The sequence below is a fragment of the Prosopis cineraria genome, unplaced genomic scaffold (genome assembly GCF_029017545.1).
Source record: "Prosopis cineraria cultivar Desert tree isolate PC_DT_omini unplaced genomic scaffold, ASM2901754v1 PC390, whole genome shotgun sequence".
Lineage (NCBI taxonomy): Eukaryota > Viridiplantae > Streptophyta > Magnoliopsida > Fabales > Fabaceae > Prosopis > Prosopis cineraria.
The window spans coordinates 12,468-38,715 of NW_026555717.1; the positions used below are offsets into that span (position 1 = coordinate 12,468).

At 29.1% G+C, this 26,248-nt stretch overlaps 1 protein-coding gene and 2 pseudogenes across 1 annotated transcript; all 3 read right to left on the reverse strand.

Annotated features, from left to right (window-relative positions):
- Positions 1 to 11,677: 11,677 nt before the first annotated feature.
- Positions 11,678 to 13,508, reverse strand: LOC129296712 (hypothetical protein At1g04090-like; annotated as a pseudogene).
- A 4,938-nt stretch (positions 13,509 to 18,446) lies between these two features.
- On the reverse strand, positions 18,447 to 20,621 carry LOC129296710 (hypothetical protein At1g04090-like). Its single transcript, XM_054935287.1, has 2 exons — positions 20,381 to 20,621; positions 18,447 to 20,153 (listed from the first exon to the last, which is right to left on the reverse strand). Exons 1-2 carry the CDS (start codon positions 20,598 to 20,600, stop codon positions 18,580 to 18,582), a joined length of 1,794 nt encoding a protein of 597 aa, XP_054791262.1. The 5' UTR covers positions 20,601 to 20,621; the 3' UTR covers positions 18,447 to 18,579.
- Positions 20,622 to 23,583: 2,962 nt separating this feature from the next.
- Positions 23,584 to 25,745, reverse strand: LOC129296707 (hypothetical protein At1g04090-like; annotated as a pseudogene).
- Positions 25,746 to 26,248: the final 503 nt, after the last annotated feature.

The window sequence follows — 26,248 nt, forward strand, 5'->3', positions numbered from 1 at the left end:
CTAAACATATAAATCACTATTTTACCTTATCTTATCTTGTTTGTATAAAAGCAAAGTATTTTTATACTATGTAAGCAATAGTAGTTGTACAATTTAACCCAGGATTTCTTTCAAGTTAAAAAAATAAAAAATAAAAAATAGATTTGCCACTAAGACAATTAGATTTCGATGTGTTATATGTTTAGAATTGTGCTTTGTACCCATCTTAATAGACTCATGTCTATTCCGATCATATTGGGATAGGATTGTCCCAACCAAAATAATTAGGATAAGATGCTTGTGGGACATGAAAGAGAAGGGGTCAAGACAGGATGGAACTCAAGATACCGTTTGAGGCATCTCGTTTCATCCCAATATTATACATATACACATCTTTTTATTATATATATATATATATATATATATATATTAATTCTTATATTATTTTTATTGTTTATTTGTTTATATTTTCTATTTATTTTTACTCCATTTAATTTTACATTGTTTTTCGATACTCAATCCAGCCAACAAATTGCGAGATATTTTCTCATAATTATTAATATTGATTTGAAGAATTAAAAACACAAACCTAGATTGTTGCCATTCAAGTAACCTAATGAGTTTATTTGTTGAGTTCATGCTTAGTTATTGTTGCTCATTATAATCTAAGTTTATAATAGGTTCTAACCAAATAGCCTACACATACACAAGGGCTCTTATATTTGAGCGACTCATATCCTTATATTTATCTATTTATATATTAAAACTCAATTGATGAATTATATATATATATATATATATATATATATAAAGTATAAGTCTCCATACACGTTGGTTAGATATTACTAGTCATATGAAGATATAAGTAAAGATGGCTAAAGCAAATAAAAATAGTTACCAAAACATTCCAATTACATCCCAGCTCCTATTAGAACAGAACAGGATAGCTTTTTAAATGAGATATAATATGAAACAAGAGTATCCCGATCTTATTTTGTCCCATTGTGTAAATACTTCTAATTGTGGATCACATTTTATTGTTATTATCTCAATTTATTTTTCCTATTGCTTATCCGTGGACCACATATTACAAATATAATGGTAAATTTAGGAAGTACATGTTGAAAAGTTGTAACTTGTAAGTAGAACGGTGGAAAAAAGGTTCAATTTCCTGTCATTTTTTTATTAATTATCTTCATTAATTGCGTATCTCATGTAATCATTGATATTACTTTAACCCACTTAACATTAACCTACCATTCACAGACACACACATATATATAAAAGAAAGTTATTTTCAGTGGTAAAATAACCAACAATTATGATTTGATTAGATAAAAATTGAACAATATAAATCTCACTCCAATGCATTCTATAGGTTGATCTTCATGTATGTAGAAAATAATAATAATTACTCCCTCTTGTTTAATTAAAATATGAGTTATGTTTTAAGAAAACTTCAAACATATAAAAAGAAATAAAAAATGAATAACACATTAAATATGTTTAAAAAATTATATCTCATTCCACATCTGTTCTTAAATTTTTAATTAAAACCAAGACAAAACAGCCAAAAAAATCATTAGCATACCAAACAATAACAATAAGTTTTTTTCCATTAGGTGGGATTAGTTATATAGATTATACAACCATATTGTACTTTATCATTAATTAATATTTTAGAAATATTGTTAATTAAAAAGTATTGTCCAACAATCTTCATAAGTATTCTACTTGGTCTTCCTTTACCTCTTAATCTACCAATAACACTTAAATATCAATTATATTAAAGGTCATAAATATTTATTCCATCACTCAATAACCTAAGAAACATGAAGATGTTACCACCTCCAGATGATAAATCATATTATTTGCATCAATTTTGTTCTCTTTATTCTTGGTTTTTAACACTTTGGGTATTTTGAGTATTTTGGATATCATTTGTATTGGATTTAATTTGTGATTTTGAGAATTAATATCAAAATTAGGAGTGATAATTATTAGTGTTTCTAACCATCAAAATTTTAAAATCAACTTCTTATGAGATTCAATCTTAGTTGACCTTGAGTTATATTAGAGTTAACTTTGTTAATTTAAACTTAATATAACTGCATATCTTAAAATTTGAATTTGAAATTTTAAGATAAGTTAATTCAATTCTATTAATCAATTGAATCAAGTATCTCTCATTGGCTTATAATAAGTTTTTTGAAACATGAGTATAGTAGGATTAAAAATGTGATGAAATCAAAGAAGATGTGCTCAAAAATAGATGGGTGTGATAGAAATTAGAATAGTGGTTTATATTATTAACTTGTAGCTTTTGTTTTCTTACATTCGGCTTGTTTTTTATTGGACTTAACTCATTTGACACTTCTTATGATCATACGTAATTAAACTCCATTTGTTTCGTGACGCTTATTCCCCGGCTTACAATGTCATCAAAGTTTTATATTTTTTTTTTCACAGTTAAATAACATTTTGTTTTTTGTTTTTTGTTTGTGTCTTTATATAGTCATCTTCTGCTTCCTTTTCCGCCATCTAATGTTTTTTTTTTTTAATCTCTTTAACATTCTCATCGTGTGGTAAAAGACAAGCATCGTGTATGACAATGCACTCTTCTGTATCCTTTTGGATTTTTTTTTTTTTAAATTGAGTTGGATTCATCACAAGCTTTTCTCATGAGAAATATTAGTTATATTCAACCAATTTTTACTGACATATTATATTCTTCTAAACTTTATAGCTTATCATTGTTTGGCTGCACGAAAAGGCTTGGTTTCTTTTCAACCTCCTTTTGGCTTTGGTCCCTTCAAAGTTCAAATGAAATGAAAAGGACGGGATTAAAAAATTAAACTTAGAGACAACATATGCATACAACAAGCTTCCAAGTATTAAATTATACATTACCCTTAATTATATAAACATGCTAAGACTATTTTGCTATTAATTAAAATCTTAAACATAACTATTTATTACATAAAGGCGGAGGTGTTGAATTTATTGAAAAAGCAGTCCTTAATTAACAACAATATTTATGACAATGGAACATATATATTCAGTATGGTAAGAACAAGAACATGAGACATTGATAAGAACGAAAATTATATTTGTATCAAAGTGATATTAAATCTCAACAGCTTATCATTTATATTCAAAAAAAAAGTAATTTTAATTTCTCAAGCATTAGCTCTTGAATCTGTCACACACAGACACACACAGACACACACACACACACACACACACACACAGAGAGTTTTCCCGAGATCATTGTTTGCATAATAAAATTCACTGAGATCATTGTTTGTTTGCATAATAAAATTTCTTATGATCCTTGAAAACATTATTTTGCAATAAAAGCAACAAAAGCATTAAAACGTAATCCTCTAGCAAATCGCGTTAAGAACAACCAAGGCATTCAATAATGTGATTGACACAAAACAAGTAACTTGTATTATTAAAATGATTAATTACCGAGACCTTTCTTGAGTCCTCATTTGTTCTTCTAGAAAATGTGGTAGAGTTTTAGGGGCCGTTTGTTTTAGCTTATTTCATAAAAAAAATTACTTATTTTTTTAAAAAATATATTTTTTGAGTTTTTAATATGTCTATTGAACTTTTGAAAATACTCAAAATTAAGAAAAAAAACATATTTCTGTTTATTTTAAGAAGTTACTTTAAGTAACTTCTAAAAATAATTTAATGCGGTAGATAAGAGAGTATATTTTAAAGAGGGGGATGCGCAAAGATATAATAAGTTTTTAAAATAATATAATAATAAATTATTTTTATAAAATAAAAATTAAGGAAGATATGATAAAAATTAAAAATAATTAACTAATAATCACTTTTTTAATTATTGTAACCAAATATAAAATATTTTTTTCTTTTTATAAAATTTCTACAAAATAAATATTTTTTTATAAAATCTCTAAACTACTTAGAAATTATTTATTTTTTAATATTAAATGAACAGGCCATTAATTGGCTAGCATAATAGATAATCTAAGCTTCATGTGAATTTTTTTATAAAAATTATGTTAAATAATTTTTTAAGAAATTAATAAATTTGAGTCAATTAATATACAATTCAGTTATTATGTTATGAACTACTTTCGTATAGTTTAATGAATGATTTAAATTTTGAAACATAGCCTTGGAGTGTTGTTTTCGTCTCATTAAAGGCATCGAAATTATCAGTTGCCGGCCTCCCAATATATTATTCATGATTTTTCTTTGACGTGGAAGAATTGTCTTTCATAAACATTTTCCCCCCAAAAAAAAAAAAAAATGGGAACTTGCACTACTTTGTTTCTATAATTTGGAAAAACAGGGCCGGCTCTCATTTCCTTGATTTAATAAAAAACAAATAATTGAGTTGAATGAAAAATAAATAAATTTATTACTCACCTTAAATAAGGCTTTATAAATCATATGAATAAAAAACATTATATTAAGAAATACGTTGATAATATTTGAATATAAATTTGCGTTGCAGTTCTGGATGCTATATGTTTGTGACAAAAAAAGTAATTTATCATACATTAGTTTTGCAAATTGAAAGTTGCAAGCAAATTAAATATTCATCAAAGAATAAATTAACAAAAAAAAATCCTCAAGAATGGTGGCAATATACATGCTCCAACTTAAAATAAGATCCCAAACAAAAGTTTGGAATTTTAAAATGGAAAAGAATAAAAGATAAAATAAATGTTTTTGAATAGAAAAATTATATAAATCATGTGGAACAAACTTATTTACAAATGAGTACCATAAAATTTAAAAACCACAGTCAGATTTTTTAAAACTTCAGTGTAATTTGAAATTAAAGTAGAAAAACAACATTGCTTCTATTAAAAATGTTAAAGATACAATTATAAAATATTAAAGTAATAATTATAAATTATTAAAAAGTAGTTGTAAATATTAATGTGTTAAAATATATTAAAAATGTATGATCAATTTAATTATTAAATATGTAAAATTATAGATGTAAGATGTTGAAATAATAATTGTAAATTATTAAAAAAATAATTATACATAATTTAATTATATTGTAAAATGCATCAATATTACTATAGAACAACAGTTCTTCTTCGAACAGTAAATTGCAAGACCTGGTTTTTTTTTAAAAAAAATTTCATTAAGAAAGTGATAGTTATAAATTATTAAAAGATAATAATAAATATTAATGAGTTAAACTTTGTTAAAAATATATAATCAATTTAACTATTAAATAGTTGAAGTTATGACTGTAAAATATTAAAATAATAATTATAAATTAGTAAAAAATAGTTATACATAATTTACTTACAATGTAAAATGCATTAATATTTTTTTGGTACATTAAAATGCATTAATATTATTAGAGAACAACATTTCTTTGAACAGTAAATGACAGGACCTTTTTTTTTTTTTTTAAATATTTTTTTACTTGTAAAGCGGTACGACCTAGCTTTTAAAATTTTCTACATGCAAAGCGGTGGGCCCATTTTTTTAAACAAATCTACCCTCTAATGTAATCAGTGTCCGACCTCTTTCTTTATTTTTTACAACCAATATTTTTATTTTTATAGTAATTTTTTAATTATTATTTAGTAAATAAAAAATAAAAGATTATATAGATTTTATAAATAAAAAAAGTGGGTATGGGATTCAAAGGAAAAATGAGCGATGAATATGGAATAAATATTAAAAAATATTCTTTCCATATCACAATATATAACATTATAACATCTTTTAAAAGTTTTATTTGATTTAAAATACAGGGTATTGATAATTTTTATAATTATTTTTTAACTATACATCTACTTCATTTATTATACTTTTGAAAATAAATTATGTATTAAAATTTTAATTGTCATTATTAAGGCACTTATCTAAAGTATTTAATAAGGTTAAAATTGAAAATATGTACTGAATATTTTTTAGAATCATAAAGTAATTACCAATTCCATATATTATGGTTTAGAGGAAGTAATTTATAAGATATTTTTTTTACAAAATTATGTATATTAAATATATTTTACAATCTTATTATATTAAAGCAAAAATATAAATTTTTAAAAATAAACTTTTTTTCATATAAATTTACTTGTGAAACATAAACAGATAATGAAATATAATAAAGATGGAAGGTTAATATTAAACAAGTATAATTAATGAAAATCTTAAAATATTTTATATTTTCAGATACTAAATTATCTCCAAATATGCCTTACAAATTAAGATGGAGGGAGTGTGTGTGTCACAATTTACTTTTTCTTTTTTGTTTTTATACAAAAAAGAAATACCTCATGAAAATTAATGGATCTCAATTTAAAAAATTCCAAGAAAATAAATGATAAATATGAAACTTATATATAATAATAATTTGATTCATGGCATGCGTAATACATATCATTTATTCTTTTGAATTTTGTTACCTGTTATGATCAATTTGTAAAATTTAATTTTTTTAGAAAATTGTACAATTAATAAAAAAATTAGGATCTATATTTTTTTTTTACGTAGCGAAGAACAAATTGCAAATTTTTTTACCTTTTAATTTATACATAATAATAAATTCAACATAAATAATTTGATACTTATTTTCAACATGTAAAAGGTAATAAGTTATATAATAAAATAAATTATTTATTCTTTCATGATGTAAAAAAAAAAGATAGATCATAATAAAAATATTGCTAATTGAAATAACTTTTAACATACAAAATTGAAAAGCAATTAGACTTGGCTCTCATGGGTTCATGCTCCTAAAGGCTTTCATCTTATAATTAACTAAATAACTAAACATGGCTCTTTTGAACTCATGCCCCTAAAACCTTTCACCTTAAAATTATCTATCTATTGAAACCAATATCTATTAAACAGGTTTAGGGCTGAGCCTAGAAACTCATTTCTTATTTTTTTAAAAAAATAAATTTATATATTCATTATCTAAAATATAAATTATAATTTTTTAAAATCCAAAATAAGTAATATAAATTATTATTTTAAAGTATAAAATTCTTATTCTAATGTCACCCAAATTTGAGCTTATTTTTATATTATACTCTCTCTATTAAAAAATATAAAATATTTTTAATTGAATCTTATCTTTCAATAAAGTAATTATTTGTCTTCAAATTAATACTATCTATTCATATATATATCCCATATTTAATATGATATTTCACTCTAAAATATAATGGTTTATTCATTAGGGATATTTTTTTAAAAAAGATAATAATTACACCTTGAAATACTAAAAATGCTTACATTTTTTAATATCCAAACTCTCAAAAAATAACTTACATTTTTTAAAGAAAAGATTAAATGAGAGTTAATATCCCATGCATCTCACGGGTATAAAAATCTAGTTAGCATTAATGCTATAATGTATTATCAATTTAATTATTGAATATATAAAGTTACAGTTATAAAAAATTAAAATAATAGTTATAGATCATTGATAAAGTTGTTGTAAATTATTTGATTAATGTAATATATTTTTGATAGGGATATTATCATTTTTACACCTTAATTTTAAATTACACTTAGGTCTTAACGGACTTGATTGTAATATTTGAATTTTGCAAAGACTTATTTATAAACAAGTTTACTCCAAAAAACTTATACATAATTTTTTCTTTTTAAATTAGTGAAGAGTATTATAAAAAAATTAATTTGTGTTTAGTAAAATTAATCAATAGATATTTTTATTAGTATTTTTATATTTGATTATGTTTTGTAATGAATCAAAAGGTAATTTTCTTATAAACTTATTGGATCAAAAAATGTATTAGAATTAGAGCTTGAATCATCAACTCAAGAATACGTAGGATGATAGACTGATAAATATAGTTAAATCAACTTATCTTCAAATTTTGAATTCAAGTCTTGAAATATACAGTTATATTAAATCAAATTGTTAAAAGCATTCTTGAAATGTCCATGAGATTGCCATTGATAAAAATAGTCCAACACAAAACTAATATCCCAAAATTTCCAGGAGGATAGCAATAGAATTTAAAAAAGAGTACATACGATGATACTCTATTGCTCTATATATACCAAAGACTTAGGGTGGCGCCATAAAAATATTTCAAGGCCACCCTAATTAGTCTAATAAAGTGGATTAGCTTTGTGGTGTAATAATGTTTGTTGGTGAAGAAATTATGTTTTATTGACGAATGGCTTTTGAATTCAACAGTCTAATTATCAAGTAGATTAGGTTTAATCTGTGGTGTAATAATAATGATGCGGATGGAAATTGAAATCTTGTTCGTACTAATTAGTAAGTCATCAGTTCTAGATCAGTACATGCCGTGTATATAACTATATATACCTAACACATTAATGACTTTGTAAACTCACAGAAGATTATACATAGCTAAAATCCTCGCAAATATAAAGAAATATGTCTTGACAAGCTTTGTTTCTGCTGACTAAGAGATCATTTGCTTTAAGAAGGCTATTCCATGACCATATAATTATTGCTCATGAAGTATTATGCTATCAAAGAAATAAATTAAAAATCTAAAATGATCCCATGAATATTTGAAAACTAGACATATAACATAGCTGAAGAGGGTTTGCTAGAGTTAGAGTTGGTAATTCAAATTAAACATAATAGATAAGCCAAAACATATAAGTCAACAAAATATTTAGGGACTGGCTTAGCAAAATAATTTTTTAATGTTTGGGCTAGTCTAAATAAACTTAAAAAAATTTAAGCAATACACAAACAAAATTTTACGTTTCAAAAAATATAAAAAAAGATATTAAATATTAATTAATTCTTTAAATTTTAGTTTATTTTATAATGAGAGACCAAATATTTGAGTATATTATTATTGACATTTTCTTAAAAAATAAAAAAAAGTTCTCATTGTTATACTTTTATTATTTCTAATCTATAAAATATCTCAAAATAATATTGAAAATGCATTTTAATCTTGATTTTTAAACATTAATATCCACAATTTTGTTAAAAAAAATTGAGTCTTAGCTTCTACATTTTTTAGATATCCCCAAAATATTTTTAAAATTTTGTATAAAATAAAATAATAAATTTTAAAGTAAAAAAATTAAATTTTACAAGAAAATCAAAAAATTGAGTATTCACTTTGGCCTAAATGGCCCCTAACAAAACTCAAAGAGATTAGGACCAGGTTTGGCTATTTAAATTTTTTAATATAAACTCAAGCTTATTCAAATCGATTCAAATTAAATCTAACTTGAATAAATCCAACTCACACAAATTACTAACTCTTAACTTAGTTTGTTTTGAGAAGTGCATAAGATACATAGTTAAGTTTCACATATAATATGAAAAAGAGTGAATTCTACCCTTGTGACTACGTGAGAGGAATAGTAACTCTTCTCTTCATTTCGGGAAACACTTTGAATCAATATTTTTAAATTTGGACTGGACATCAAACTGGAAAAAGCAACAGCTTGTAGTTTTTTGGGTTTACCTCATTAGAACGACAGTCAAATCAATGACATAAAAATAATATTTATATACACAAATATATATATATATATATATATACGTTAATTTGTTGAACTTGCTTGGGATCTCAATGTAAAAGACTAGATGCCTGGATTGCTAGAGTATATTGAAGCAAAATGTTGGAGCTGAAGGCACGTCATTATATCATGACTCATGAGCTTTCAATCTCGATACTAAAAGTTGAATTGCTAGCTAGAGTTGGAAGTAGAAGCAAGAGGAGAAATCAAAGATTAAGCATGGATTGTGAAGGAAAGATTAAATTAAAGAAGAAAAGATAAAAGAGAACTAGATATTAGAAGAAAAAAATTGTTAATGTAAGCAATTGAGTCTTAGTTTCCTTTTCCTTTTTCTTTTTATTTTTTAGGCTTGGACTAGGTTGATCTACTCCAGTTTTTGGGGTTAACTTTAGTTCTCTTAAAACTGCTCGGGTTAATTTGGTTCAAATGCTAAATTAGCTCAATTAGTTGGATCAAGCTATTTTATTTAACAAGCAGCAGTCGGACTGGTCCAGTTTCACATCAATGCTTTTAACATTTTGGATTATAATTTAAATTATTAAAATCAGATATTTATGTTTGATCGAGATATTCTTGATCCCTATATATTCTCTAAACTTTACATTTCAATTTCAATTTCTATTTAGGAAAAAGTTGAGAATAATGAATTCCTCCATTTGTATATCGTATCCAATGCAAAAATTGAGGTTTCCACGAGAAAATTGTGTTGCTTTTGGGCAGTGGTTGTAGTTCTCTCACCGAGCTATTTGTTGCACAAAGGTAATCCCCATTTTTGAAATTTATTAGCAGCTTAAGGTTAGGGTTTGATGTGGTGTTATCATTGGGCTTTCTTTGGTGTATCATTATATATATAGAGCCCTAGGGCTTTTGGGTTCCTCTTTTTTTAAGAACTTTTTTGAAGGGGTTTGGATTTGGGCCTTTGTTTTTTTTGGCATTTTTTCATTCTCTTTCTTTCCTCCCTGTAAGACATTTTTCACATTTAAACCATTTATTAAAAAAAATAGCAAAACATTTAAGAGTATTAAAAAAAAGCTTTTTTATACCTATTATGAAAATATCCCCCCTCTCTAAGACAATTTCCAAAAAAATAATTAAGGATAGTATTACAATGTTTTAGTAATTTTTGAAAAATATAAAAAAATTTAACTAATTCTAACCACTTTTTATAATTTATGAGATTAAATGATTTAATTAAAAGATTCATAAAAAATAGGCTAAAGAATATATTTAAATCTTTAACTTTATATAAAATTTTATTTTAGTCATTTAACTTTATAAAGCGTATTTTTAGTCTTTTAATTCTAATATTTTTAATTTTATTCTAATAAATTTTTACATCAAACTTTTAAATATTGATAAAATATTTTTAAATGTTGATATATTAAGTTTAATTTTTTTAAAATAAAAATATTAAATAATCATTTAAAATAATAATGTTTGGGTTAGAGGACTAAAAGTATAGAGGTTGGCCTTTATGGGCCTAATCCTTTAAGACTTAGACTCTTGAACTCGGTTTCTCAAAAAATGATCAATTTTTGGAGCTCGGCATTTATTTAAAGGGCTCAGGGTTGAGCCTGTATGCCCATTTTATATTTTTAAAAATTTAATAAAATAAAAAAATATAAATTTAGACGTAGAATCTTAATCAAGTTTTAAAATAAAGATAGAAATTTTCAATTAAGATCGATCCTATTAAATTTGATAAATATAAAAACTTATATATCATAAAATACAACATTAATAAAAATCAAGAAATGGACTTAACAAAATAATCATATTTAAAAAATTAATAAAAAATCTGCCAATATCATGTTAAAATAAATGGTAAAAAATCTAACATCAATTATTTTAATGATATAATATTTAAAAAAGCATCTATTTTTAGGAGAATATGGTTTGGAGGGCTTGAATTCTTATCTAAATATAGCTTTCAAGCTCAGCCTTTAGATCTGCCCTTAATTCCTGCCTTTAACTAAAAAATATTTTATAAAATTAAAGAATTAAATTAAAATCTTACAAAAAGATGGAGAATAAAAGCATATTTTAGCATAGAAAATAGAGGAGTGCGAAGTGTGTTTTATTTCTGACCTGAAAAAGGAAAAACTTTGGCTGGAAGCAATTAATCATTATTTCCGTTCTATTCAAATTTGTGGAAGATACTGATGTTCATGAGAATGCATCAACTAAACATGTTCTTTTTTTTTTTTCTTCCTTTTTTTTTATAATATCTTTTTTATTTTAATTTTTTGGGCAACATTAACTAAAACTTAAGAAAAGAAAAGGAAAAACAAAAACAAAAAAAACGTCCCAAGCACTATTGGCTTTGTCAGCCGTAAGAACCTGTTGACCTAAACATGTTTTCGTGCATTCACGAGTTGTGTGAATTGCTATATATGTACATTATTGATGATTACTGACAATTTCAAATCCATTCCAGTTGCTCTTCTCCTTCAGCCCAGTTGGTCCTTCCTCTCCCAACAATTCACCAGGCAAACTAATCACAATGTTCTCCAGAAGCTTTTTCAACTTCCCGGGCAACCATTTCACTTTTTCCAGCTCTTCTGCAATATCATAGCTTATCTTCGGACCCCATTTTCTGAAATAGTTCAGCCATGGCGACTCCGCAATCTTTGACCGCAAATACTTCGCAGAAATCACTTCATACCCTACCCCGATATCCACAATCACATTACTCTCCGCAGTTGTATCGGTCCCTTGAAGATGAAGCCCTGCTTTGGGGTAAAACGCATGGCCGTGAAGTGCAGAATAAACGATGGGTTTGTTTCTGTTCTTAAATTTGAGCCCTGAGGAATCAACCCAGGTACCTCCACTGTGTTCTGAGAAATAAACTCGTTTGAGTTCTCCATTGAAATTACTGATTCTCAATGTTCCGTGTTCCCAGTCCCCCAAGTGTTCGCCGATTTTCCCCAGTGAAACAGTGATGAATTCTACTTTTATTCTTGCAGGACCATTGAATGGGTAGTATAACCAGAAAACTATGTCTGTGAAAGTTCCACCAAACATGGGTTTTATGTGCAGGTCAGCTTGTGAGCTTTGTAAATCACCCCCTTGAAGTCTTTCCTTGTTAGATTCGTCTCCTGGAAGATCCAGCCAATAGGAACTGTCACTGCGATGATCCTGAGGAAGATTAGTGCCATTTTAGTTGCATTGGGGTAGGTTTTGATTCATGTCCTTTTTTATATAGGAATCCTCCATTATTGAAAAACCAATTTACAGAGGAAGGTAGGTATTTTTCATAAAGATGTAAATACATGATTGGAGAATAAGCTTGAACTATTGCTTGAATTTATTGTAAGTTAGGCATAGAGAGTATGTGAGCATTGATGTTTTTCAAACAAGATATCGACAGAGGATTGGTATTTCTACCATTTTGAGCTAGAAATGTACCTGCCAGGACTCCTGGAGCTTTAATCCCTCTTTTGCTTGGTCTTGTTTCATACAAATTGAACTCATTAGAGTCACTGGATCTGCCTGGTCCCCAAATCCATTTATATGTGTCAATCCGATCGGTGAGGTCTGACTGGACACACCAGATTTTATCGAGGGAGGGCTTGTCAGGTGTGGTGGTTACAACTTGGTCTACTGCTATATAGCCATCAGGAGTGGTGGGTAGCCAAAAGTAGGCGTGGCTATTTTGATTAATTTGCATAGAGTTGGTGCTCCCTGTTAGAGTGTAGTCAAGTGGTTTCTTCAGTGCTGGCTTACCGGTTGAAGAGTTCTCTTTGGCCACAAGGACCCATCCAAAAAGGGGCTTGTTGTTAGCTTGGCTATAGTAACCTAACATAGAGAATCCTTGCGGTAGTCCTGTTGGTTCAAAGATTGTAGCCCCGAGATTATCTGGACCACCTTTATAGGATCTCCATACTTTGTTGAATGTTGAAATCTGAGCCACTTGTATGTCACCCAGATTGATGGTCCCACTGGCAATTCCATCACCTAAATGCAAAGGAGTAATTCGTCACCAACAAGAATTGGCTAAATGTAGCAGCATCGGTCAAGTATGATAAATTTTGACAGTATCTGACATATCACAGCACTTCAATTTATGCTTGAATCTAACTTTGTCCGAAAGTATAACGAAGCACTTAGCATCATACAAGTGCTTCTGAAGTATCAGTGCTTCGCACAGAGATACTTCGAGTGTGGAATATGAAGCTGAAGTGTGCTTGTGTCGGACACTTCGTCATTTACATTCCAAATTGTGCTTGTATCAGATTAAGGAATCTGCTGTGTTCTAATTCTATATCTCTGCTTTTGAACAAGGAACAGTTTGAACATCAAGAGAGGAAAGAGAAGACAAAATGAAGATAATGGTTATTACCTGGTGGCCAGACTGGTGTTGGAGCAGGAAGCTTGAAAGTGGTATCAATGGGAAGAGTTTGATCTTTGCTTGAGATACAGTTTGCAGAAGGAAGATAAGACAATTCCCCAACTCTGTTTTTATTAAAAGAAGATGGAATCCGAGAGTATATAAGGAGCATATTTCTTTGATGCTAAATATGGCGATAAAGATTAAAGACTATATATATGTATGAGATCATTTTGTCTCGATGTTTCGTGCAAGGAAGCCATTTGTCCTTACAGGTATTCGTCTAAAATCTTAAACCTTATGATGTGCTACTCATTTGTTTCTTGAATTTCTTGTTAAGCCTGAACTCTCGTTCAAGATGCCAGATTTTGGGCTGATTCATTACAAATTCTGATTTAGAACAAGTGTCAAAGGCAATAAATGAAAAGCATCTAATTATCTTGAACAAGAATACTCATTTTAGTTCTCTTTCCAGTTAGTATTTTGTAGTATATGCGTAACATGCAAGTTTCGAGACAAAATTGAGGCTGTGTGTGTGTGTGTGTGTGTGTGTGTGTGTGTTCCTATGGCTTAATATGCACGTTACATTTATTTTGAATACCTTATTTGGCTTCTTGATTGTTAACTAAATCATAAATTCAAAACTTTCAAATAGTTGAGATGAAAAACAAAAAACTTTAAATTTTAAGGCTCAGCCTTCTCAAGGGTCATGTCTCTAGTTAGTAGTTACATATATCCATGAGTCAGTAAAAAGTGATACCAGCAGCAAATGAGAAAAATAGAACTGAAATTAATTCATTTTATTTATTTATTATATTTTTTTTATAATGTTATAATATTATCGCAATCACTATTTAATAATCCAATCTTTTTTATTTTTATTTTGAAATTTTGTTTAATTGTTTTCATTATGTAAATGAAGCATTCTTTTTCCTCATTTAATTTTAGTGTTTATTATAATTTTAAATAAAACTAATATTTTATAAGCAAGTGTGAAAACTTGTAAAAATCATAAAAGATTTTAAATAATTATTTATTATGTAAATTATTGCGTAAAATTTTATTTCTAAAAATCAACAATATGATATTGTTCTATTGGGGGAAAATATTATTAGATAAAAGGGTTTTTTTGGGCCAAAATTTTTATTAAAAACTTTAGTGAAGTGTTTTTCAAAATAAATACTTTGAAATATCATTTCACAATTTGTTTTGCGTGTTCTCTGATCTTTTCTCTGTTAACCCTCATGTTGCCTACCTAGAAATCTCAAACAGACACAAGAAGATAGAGGTTGCTAGCTGTATAGGACGAGCTTGAATCTTTGGAGCCAGAATTCAAACAAAGCAACAACATACATACATAAGAAGTTTTCATAAAAGAAATTCGCAAACAAAAACAAGGCAGGTAAATGACGAAGCATACATAGCAGAGTCTACTGATGATTCTGATTCTCACCTGAAAATGCCTTGAACCTCCCAGCTGCAGCTCCGGCCAGTAGCCCCGCCGCCGCATGATCTCCCCATAGAAACACAGAACACACAAAGCCTAAAACCATCATACTCATCATTTTCTTCGTCCTTGTTCTCCAAATCCTACTTTCTCTCTCCCTCCACATGGTATTATCGACAAAACTCAGAAATCTCCCCTTTTGTGTGTCTCAGTGTCTCAGAGAGAGAGAGAGAGAGAGAGAGAGAGAGAGAGAGAGAGAGAGAGATCAGAGCTCCTTCACATCCTTCCCTTTATTTGTTTCGTCAAGTATATGTGTGTGTGTACAAATGTGCTTGCGTGCATGCATGTTTATATATTGCTTTCTAATATGACTCATTGATGATTCTGTTTAGTATATTCTTCTCTCTCATTTTCTTATGCCTGTGTGACAATCTCAATTATCTTTTCTTGAAAACATTGAGAACTAAGAGATACTTGAATGAAATGTAAATTAATTAATACTCTATAAGATTAGTACCGTTGGTTTCTAACATAATTAGGCCAGTATTGACTCCAATATACATGAATGCTTTTAAGACTTGCAGTACTTCCCGAAGCTTAAAGCTAATCCCTTAAACCTTGTGTTTGACACTATTAACTAATTAAACTAATAACGGAAGTTTGTCATGTCAGACAAGTCAGAATATTCTGCATGCATATGAGTATATGACATGGAATTACGAGAATATAACCGAAGAGTACTGTTGTGATGATGATGTACGATATATATAGGAAGAATTCTGCTTCGAGGGAAATCAGTAGGCGATATGAATTTGGTGACGTACGAAGAAAAAGTAGGGCAACCAGAAGGAAGATGATATGCGTAGGTTTAGTTTTATGTAAAATTATCTGATAACTTGGGCCGAAGTGGCGTCCGGTTTCCGTGTTCATCATAATGAGCAATTTAAATTGTCAAGATAATTTGAACGGTTGATATTAACAAGTTTTATTTTATTGTTTATTTTATAATTATTAAAATAAAAATTATAAAAAAATTATCTAATAAACTTATTTTCTTATCAATTTAAACAATATAGAATTAATCTTATGGCTCAATTCAATATTAAAAAATTCAGAACTATTTTGGACAATCCAATTTTAAAATTTTTAACTCACAACTTTTTTTCTAATATATTTTTTTAAGTGTTACTTTGGAGATTATTTTTATTTTAATACTATTATTACTAAAATAAAAATTCTAAAAAATTTAATGTTAAATTTAAACCGTTCCATGTATATATGGACAACAAATTTTAAAAAATTGGATAGCCATTACATTTTATTTCATCAAAATAAGAATTGGATTGTTCAAATTGAATCTATATTATCCAAATGGTTAATAAGGTTGATTTACTAAAATTTTACAATTTTTATTTCAATAAATATTAAATAAAAAAATAAAAATTATAAATTTAAACTATTTAAATTAAAAATTTAAATAATTTATATTACTGTGATGAGCTCCACCTCTTCTTCTTCTTTGTTTAATTATTATTGGATCTTGTAATATGAAAATATGTTGTGGGGATTTTAAAGTAATTCTTCGAAAAACATGATACCTGACCCCACCTTTCTTCCTACGAAGAGTCAATAGTTGTGTTTCAAAAACAGTGTGTTTGGATAAAGGAAATAATCAATTTTTTATCTCAAAATTAATTTTTTTAGCTAATTTACTCAATAAGTTAAAAGGGTCAAAAATTGATTATGAGGCAAGAGGCATGTTTTTTCGTAAGCTCCTACCATCAACATTTTGCCAAAAATTGATCAAAAGTGTTGGGAAAAATTATAAAAAAGATCCAAGAAAAAATTATTAAAAAAACACAACATTAAAGAAAAATAAAATCAAATTCTCTTCTCTTAACTTTTTTTCGTAATAAAATTTAAATTTTGTATCCTTAAAAAATTGATGTTTGATATTTAAGAATTAAATTATATAGTAATTTATATAGATAAAATTAATTCTGATTAAATTATCCAAACATCTTTAATTTTGTTAAAATTAATTTTTAAAAAATAGTATCCAAATAAATTATATTATAACACAATCAATTATGATTAAAATTTACTACTTAATCAATTATTTTTATAATTTATTATATTCAATTGAAATTCAAACGGACACTATAAAGCACATTGCAACTTGCATCCAAATGAAACAATTATTGACGGGAAACTTTCTGTGAGCGTTGCTTAACTAGATTTAATTTTAGTTAAAGCTCTTAAAATTTTAAAATTTTACTGTACATGGGGATTGAAATAAAATTAAAAATTTAATTGAAATAATTTTATTGTCCCTTATAAATCTAAGCACATAAAATATTCATGTAGGAAAATTGATAATTGATGTATGAAATATAAACAACGAACGTTAGTGAAATTGACAATTTTCATTAATAGTATAATAACACTATAAATATAAATAAATGAAGATAAACGCATGGACAACTCATGTAAGAAAAATAAATAATTAATATATAAAAAATAAATAATCAATACAAGTGAAATAAGAGTTGTAAATTCATAGTAATATTATGCTGTTAATAAAAATTATGAATTTCACCTATATTAATTTTTTTAATTTTTATATATCAATTATTAATTTTTTTTATATGAATAGTTCCTATACCAAATTTTATTAAGATAATAAAATTATTTTAATCAGTTTTTTAACCTCATTTCTATTTGTAGTGAAATTTCAAAATTTGTAAGGCTTTAACTTAAATTAAATTAGGTGTAGTGGTGAAAATTTCCCATTCTAGACCCTAGGACGTAGGTTTTGAACTCTTTCGTAGCATCTAATTTTACCGGGTTAATTAATATATTAGTATTTTTCAAGAAATACTATGATTTTTTTGTTTGTTTTTTCGGTAATTCTCAACTCCACCATATATATGAGTTTTAATTTTAGTTTCTGATTTTCTGTTAAATAATGAGAAAAATCAATTCCCCCATTTCCTATTTTTTAACCCAAAATTAGTTTTGGCTCGGCACAATCACTAATAGCATTTGCATTCAATTCAACTTGTTAAAAAAAAAAAAGAATGATGAATAAGAATCTTATAAAAATGTTAATGTTAAATTAAAAATTTTAATATTAAAAATAAAAAAGAGTATTAAATTTAAGAACGTGAATGTAAAAAAAAATTTAATTTGATATTAATATTTTTATGGATTTCACTTGTCATTCTCCCCCAAAAAATAAATAGAAAAGAAAAAGTCAAATCCAGCTATTCGTATGAAACAACAGTGAGCTATACTGATCTTCACATCAACGAACAACTTCATCTCCATTCCAGTTGCTCTTCACTTTCGGACCAGTGGGCCCTTCTTCTCCTAGCAGTTCATTTGGCAAACTTCTGACCAATTTCTCCAAAAGCTTCTTCAACTTCATGGGCAAATATTTCTCCATCTTCTCCAACTTTTCTGCAATATCATACCTTATCTTCGGACCCCATTCTCGGTAATAGTTCAGCCATGGCGGTTCCACAATCTCCAACCCCAAATACTCCGCAGAAACTACTTCATACCCCGTCCCCATATCCACCACCATATTACTCTCCGCAGTATCGTTTCTGAGTCCGACGCTATTGGTTCCTTGAGGATTGAGCCCTGGTTTAGGGTAAAACGCATGGCCATGAAGCGAAGAATATACGACGGGTTTGTTTCCGTTCTTGAATTCAAGATCGAAGGAATCGACCCAGGTACCACCACTGTGTTGTGAGAAATATACCTTCTTGAGTTCTCCATTGAAATTGCTTACTCTTAGCGTCACGTGTTCCCAGTCCCCTACGTGTTGGCCGATTTTCCCCAGTGAAATAGGGATGAACTCTACTTTTGCTCTTGCTGGTCCATTGAATGGGTAGTATACCCAGCATGCTATGTCTGTGAATGTTCCACCAAACATGGGTTTTATGTGGAGATACACTCGTGAGCTTTGTAAATCACCCCTTTTAACCCTTTCCTTATTGTCTCTGTCTGCTGGAAGATCTAACCAAGAGGAACCATCATTATTAGGATCCTGAGGAAGATTAGTGCCATTTGGTTGTATTGGGGCAGGTTGTGACTCGTCTCCTTTTTTATAGAGTAATCCTCCATTGGTGAAAAACCAGTTTACAGAGGAAGGGAGGTATTGCTCTTTGGGATGCAAGTACATGATTGGAGAGTAAGCGTGGACTATTGCTTGAATTTGTTGTAGATTAGGCATAGAGGTTAAGTTAATGTTAGTGTTTTTGAAGCAGGATATAGCCAAAGCACTCGTATTTCCACCATTTTGAGCTAGAAATGTGCCTACAAGAATGCCTTGAGCTTGAGTTCCTCTATTGCTTGGTCTTGTTTCATAGAGATTGAACTCATTGGAGTCATTCGATTTTCTTGGCCCCCAAATCCATGTATGTGTCTCAATCTGGTCAGTGAGGTCTGACCGGACACACCGGATTTTGTCGAGTGATGGCTTGTCCGGTATTGTGGTCACAACATGGCCTACTGCTTTATAGCCATCAGGAGGGTTTGGTAGCCAAAAATAGGCTGAGCTATTTTGATCAATTTGCAGAGACTTGGTGCTCCATATCAGATTGTAGTCAAGTGGTTCTTTTAGAGCTGGGTTACTGGTTGAAGTTGAAGAGTTGGCTTGTGCTACAAGAACCCATCCCGAAAGGGGCTTGTTGTTAGGATGGCTATAATAACCCAACATAGAGAATCCTTCTGGTAGCCCTGTGGGTTCAAAGATTGTGGCCCCAAGATTATCTGGACCACCTTCATAGGATGTCCAAACTTGGTTGAATGTTGAAATCTGTGCCACTTGCAGCTCACCAAGATTGATAATCCCACTGGCAAACCCATCACCTACATGTAACATGGTAACAATCCTTCCTCAATGAGACAATATTTGACACAACACATGCTTTGAATTGGACTTAAAACTCGCATATGTAATTTTTATCCTAAACAAGAGCACAATCTATGAGAGATGGGGTGTTATACATGTTTAAGATATGATATAACCCTGTTTCTGAAGTCGAACAGCAAAAAAGGAGGAGAAACAACTGTATGAATATATGATTATTAATTACCTGGTGGCCAGACTGGTGTTGGAGCAGGAAGCTTGAATGTGTTATCAATGGGACGGCTTTGATCCTTCCTGGAGATACCCTTTCCACAGGGCAGAGCAAGACAATTCCTCATGTCTGTTTTTATCAGAAGGAAATTGAATCCACATGGTAAGGTGAGTAATGTTCTTATACAATAACGGCGGATTTTGCAAGGAGCATATTCACTTGATGGTACATGCATGTGACCATAGAAAGTTTTTGAGTGGAAACAAAAAAGACAGCCCAATGATGCGTTGTGCAAGGATGCCTTGTTGTCTCTATTGTATATGTGTGCTTATTAAATCTTATTAACCTTGAATTGTCGCTGATTCGAATGTATGACTTTGGAAAGGACTTTTGAGATCTAAAAAGGACTTTCTGAAAATGCACTTTCTCCCAGAGTTGTTTGGTTTATTATCTTTTTATTTGGTTGAGTTTGGGTTTAGTTTTTGGAACAGTTGTACCCTTCAAACATGAATTTGAAGACTAGGACAAGATTGTTTCCAATAAAAAATACCCGTAAACAATAGAGGCACTTTAAGTTGTTTTCGGCTTCAGAGAAGTGTTCGTTACCCACGGGACAATCCTTCTTCCCATGCTATCCTCTTCTCTTCTGTCAAAAACAACTCTCTCCTCTTCCCATAATTCGCTGCTGAATCTGATCGCAAGGTCTTGTTGGAGGTGGCTAATCGAAGGCCACAAGTTCGTTTTCATAATCTTCTTCTCTGGAGAAATCATCTCCATCACAGGAATCTTCAATCTGCAAAAATCATCTTCGTTATGGGTGGTTATGGGTGCTTCGCGGTCTTCGTCTTCTTCAATGGCAAGGGTGAAGAGAAAGAAAATGAAGATAATTTGTTGAGATATTTTAGGAGAGAATGAGGGATGGAAAAGTGACGATGAAAAAAGAGAACTTCCAAGTTTTTACCTCCTTTTTAAATTATAATTATAATTAAAAATAAAAAAACTATAAAATGTTTTATGAATAATTGATAATTAATTTTAAAATAATATATCTGAATTTTTTAATGTTGAATTATAAGCTATAAATGTTCTTTTCCTTTAGTAATTATGTTTAAAACAAAATGTTAATAATTATCTTGATTTTATGTGATGTTTGTATATTCAGATTGTGTTGGGTTATATAGTATTTAACATTATACATACATAGAAATATTCATATTTCTTTCGTTCAAAAATATAAAGTATTTTTAATTAAATTTTATTTTAATAAAATAATTACTTCTTTTTAAATTAATTCTATCTTTTCATGTTTACTCTTATTTAATAAGGTATTTTACTTTAAAATAAATATAAAGTAATTTATACGATAAGGATATTTTTGAAAAACAATAATAATTATACTTTAAAAAATTAAAAATATATTATATTTTTAAACATTTAATTTTTTAAAAATATTTTACATTTTTAAAGGGAGGAAATATTATTTTTTAGTCAATATACCAAATATTATTTTTATTTTTTTTAAAATCAAGTTTTACGTAACTTGGTTAATCATGATGATAAATAATACTAATTACCATCTTCATCATCGATTTCAAATGTAGACTCAAGAGAGGTAAATAATGTACATGATATGGAAATTAAAATGTGCATTACAATTGAACAATTCGTCATTTAATTTTTTTTATTTGAATATATTTAAAATTATTTATATTATTATTTATTTTTATTATTCAGCATCTCAAATTTGTTTTATTTTTTTTGGTCAGAACATATCAAATTTATTTTATTTAAGTTTTTTATTACGTATATTTTCTAAACATTTCATACACACACATATATGTCATTTGCAAAACAAAAGTTAGTATCATAAAATCAATCTCTTTTTTTATAATTCAGAAAAAAAAATTATTGCATACAAGATAAAAATCCAGGAAAAATAAAAAACTTAAAACATTTGCAACAGCATCAACAACATCATCATTAACATTATCATCAACATTAATATAATTTAACACTTCTTCTTATGGTGCTTCTTTAGTAACAAAGATATTAAGCTTTTTATATCTTTCTTAATCATCTTTCATTATTAATATAATTTAATTAATGTATATTTTTTACTTAAAAATTTTGAAATATAATTATTTATATTTTGTTGTTATAATTATTTACTTGTAATTTGTAATTGCTTATACAATTTCATTTCACATCTTGTAAATAGAATTAGTTGATATAATATAATTAAGATAATATTTTTTAATATTTAATTTTTAATAATTTTAAATGTCTCAGTGCATCACTAATCACTAAGAGTAGTAAAATCTAATTTATAAGTAATCTCCAAAAAGTGTCTTGTAACTTTGTAATGGCTTTAACTAATTGTCAAAAGTTGTAAAAAATTTTAATATTAGCAAGCCTTAAGTGATTTCTTAATTTTAAAAATCTATTTGGGAGCATTTTATTTTTGAACCACAGCAACTAGTTATTTTTAAGTTAGACCCAAAAACTTTGAAAACACATTAGAAGCTCATAGAAGACTTAATTTCTTAATGTTAACAAGTCATGCTAAATTGATTTAATGCATGTTAGATGATGCACAAATAATGTTGTGGCCTTAACAAAAAGTATCTTTATCTTTATCTTTGCTGCAAACTAACGCATATTAAATTGAAAAGTCTAAAATAAGATGCCCACTAACTATCCCAAACCATCAAGGTTCATATTGAAAAATTCTTATACCTCTTAACCTAAGAGAAGAAGTCACAAAACTCAATATTAATTATCAAATAAATTATCACCCACATTGAATGCCCCTCTCATGATAGAAGCAAGCAAATAAGTATTTAAATTTAATGGCTGTATTTAATATAGACACTGAGTGCTTTATCATCTAAGCCGTTAAAATATAAATTAACGGTTCAGATAAACTCATTCATTAATTAATTTTAAATAAAATATAAATTAATAATTGTTGATTTGAATTTTAACGATTTAAATGATATAAATATTTAATATTTGTATTAAATATAGTTATTGAGTTTAAATCTCGTAAGTGAGGGTCAGACAGCACAAATATCATGTAAAATAACTCCTACTGACGAAGAGAGAAAAACCCCACAAAAAAAAACTCCAAAATCTTGCATTGTTTTTTCAAATTTCAATGTGTTTGATTAGTAAATAACTAACTACTGTAGTCCATAAAATTCTCCCAAAATATTTAACAAAGGCCTTCTAAAAAAGACATCAGGAGTAGCAATAAAATACTGATATATATATATATATATATATATAAAAGCAAAAAATACATTTCAAGTCTTGGATCAACTGACAGCTTCATCTCCATTCCAGTTATACTTCACCTTTGGACCAGTGGGCCCCTCCTCACCAAACAGTTCACTCGGCAAACTGTTCACAATCTTCTCCAAAAGCTTCTTCAACTTCCCAGGCAACCATTTCTCTAACTTCTTCAGCTCTTCTGCAACATCATAACTTATCTTCGGACCCCATTCTCTGAAATAGTTCAGCCATGGCGGCTCCACAATCACCGACCCCAGATACTCCGCAGAAATCACTTCATACCCTGCCCCCATATCCACCACCATATTACTCTCTGCAGTATCGTTCCTAAGTCCAACTCCATCGGTCCCTTGAAGATTAGTCCCTGCTTTGGGGTAAAACGCATGGCCGTGAAGCGAAGAATAAGCAACAGGTTTGTTTCGGTTCTTGAATTCCAGATCGAAGGAATCGACCCAGGTGCCTCCACTGTGTTCTGAGAAATAAAGACTTTTAAGTTCTCCGTTGAAGTTGCTAACTCTTAGTGTCACATGTTCCCAGTCCCCCACGTGTTCACCGATTGTCCCCAATGAAATAGTGATGAATTCTAGTTGTACTCTTGCTGGTCCATTGAATGGGTAGTATACCCAGCAGGATATGTCTGTGAATGTTCCACCAAACATGGGTTTTATGTGCAGATAAGCTTTTGAGCTTTGTAAATAACCCTTTTGACTCTTTCCTTGTTGTCTTCGTCTGCTGGAAGATCCAGCCAATAGGAACCATCATTATTAGGATCCTGAGGAAGATTAGTTCCATTTGGTTGTATTGGGGTAGGATTTGATTCATCTCCTTTTTTATAGAGTAATCCTCCATTGGCGAAAAACCAGTTTACAGAGGAAGGAAGGTATTCTTCATCAGGATGCAAGTACATTACTGGCGAGTAAGCTTGGACTATTGCTTGAATTTGTTGTAGATTAGGCATAGAGGTTAGGTTAACATTGGTGTTTTTCAAACAGGATATAGCTATAGCACTGGTATTCCCACCATTTTGAGCTAGAAATGTGCCGACAAGAAGTCCTGGAGCTTTAGTCCCTCTGTTGCTTGGTCTTGTTTCATAGAGATTGAACCCATTTGGGTCATTGGATGTTCCTGGTCCCCAAATCCATGCATATGTCTCCATCTGATCAGTAAGGTCTGCCCGGACACACCGGATTTTATTGAGCGAAGGCTTGTCCGGTGTTGTTGTCACAACATGGCCTACTGCTTTATAACCATCAGGAGGGTTTGGTTGCCAAAAATAGGCAGAACTATTTTGATTAATTTGGAGAGACTTGGTGCTCCATATCAGAGTGTAGTCAAGTGGTTCTTTTAGAGCTGGATTGCTAGGTGAAGAGTTAGCTTTTGCCACAAGAACCCATCCAAAAAGGGGCTTGTTGTTAGGTTGGCTATAGCAACCTAACATAGTAAATCCTTCTGGCAGTCCTGTTGGTTCAAAGATTGTAGCCCCAAGATTATCTGGACCACCTTCATAGGATGTCCATACTCTGTTGAATGTTGAAATCTGCGCCACTTGAAACTCATCCAGACTGATTATCCCACTAGCAAATTCATCACCTGCATGTAAAATGGTGATAATCCTTCACCAATGAGACAGTGTTTGACATAAATCATACTTCAAATTGTGCTTTAACCTCAAACATATTTTGTTCTAAACTAACGCAAAAGCACAATCTGTGACACATGGGGTGTGGTCTTATGTCTAATGTAAGTGTTATCCATGTTTAAGGTATGACAGAACTTTGTTTCTGAAGTGTCAATGCTTTGCAGATAAATGCTTCAAATATGGAATATAGAGCTTATATATGTATGTTTGATAATTTTTCAAGTATTGTGTCAGATATGTCATGACATTTCAAATAATATATAACTGCCCTGCATCTGTTGTGTTTTGCATCTTTGTTTTTGGACAAGTAAGAATCTGAACAAGATAATGATGATTACCAGGTGGCCAGGCTGGTATTGGAGCAGGAAGCTTGAATGTGTTATCAATGGGAAGACTTTGATCCTTGTCGGAGATACCTGTTCCACAAGGGAGAGTAAGACAATTCCCCATCTCTGTTTTGATCAAAAAGAAAATTGAATCCACAAGGTAATTAAGTTGAGTAATGCTCTTATACAGACAAGAACTACGGATTTTGCAAGGACCATATCCATTTCGATGATACATGTGACGATAGCAAGTCTTTGAGTGGAAACAAAAGGGACGGCCCTATGATGATGTGTCGTGCAAGTAAGCCATTCTGTTTCTATATGTGTGCTTCTCATGAAACCTCATGGGAATGATTGTTTATTTTTCTTGCCGTTCTTGTCAATTCTTTCTTTTTGGACGACTTTTTCTTCTTATATAACATTGAATTCTCATGATTTCTCCTGTCAGGCACAAATACATCTCTTATGTGATGAAATAAACTTCAAGATGGACCCTTTAGATGGGGGAATTTCAATAAGATATTAATGTAGATTAATCATATAACAAGAAAGCTCTTTCATGTAAAACTCAACTTTTTTTTTCCAAGATTGACCCTAGAAAGTACAGGACCTAATGGGTAGTTT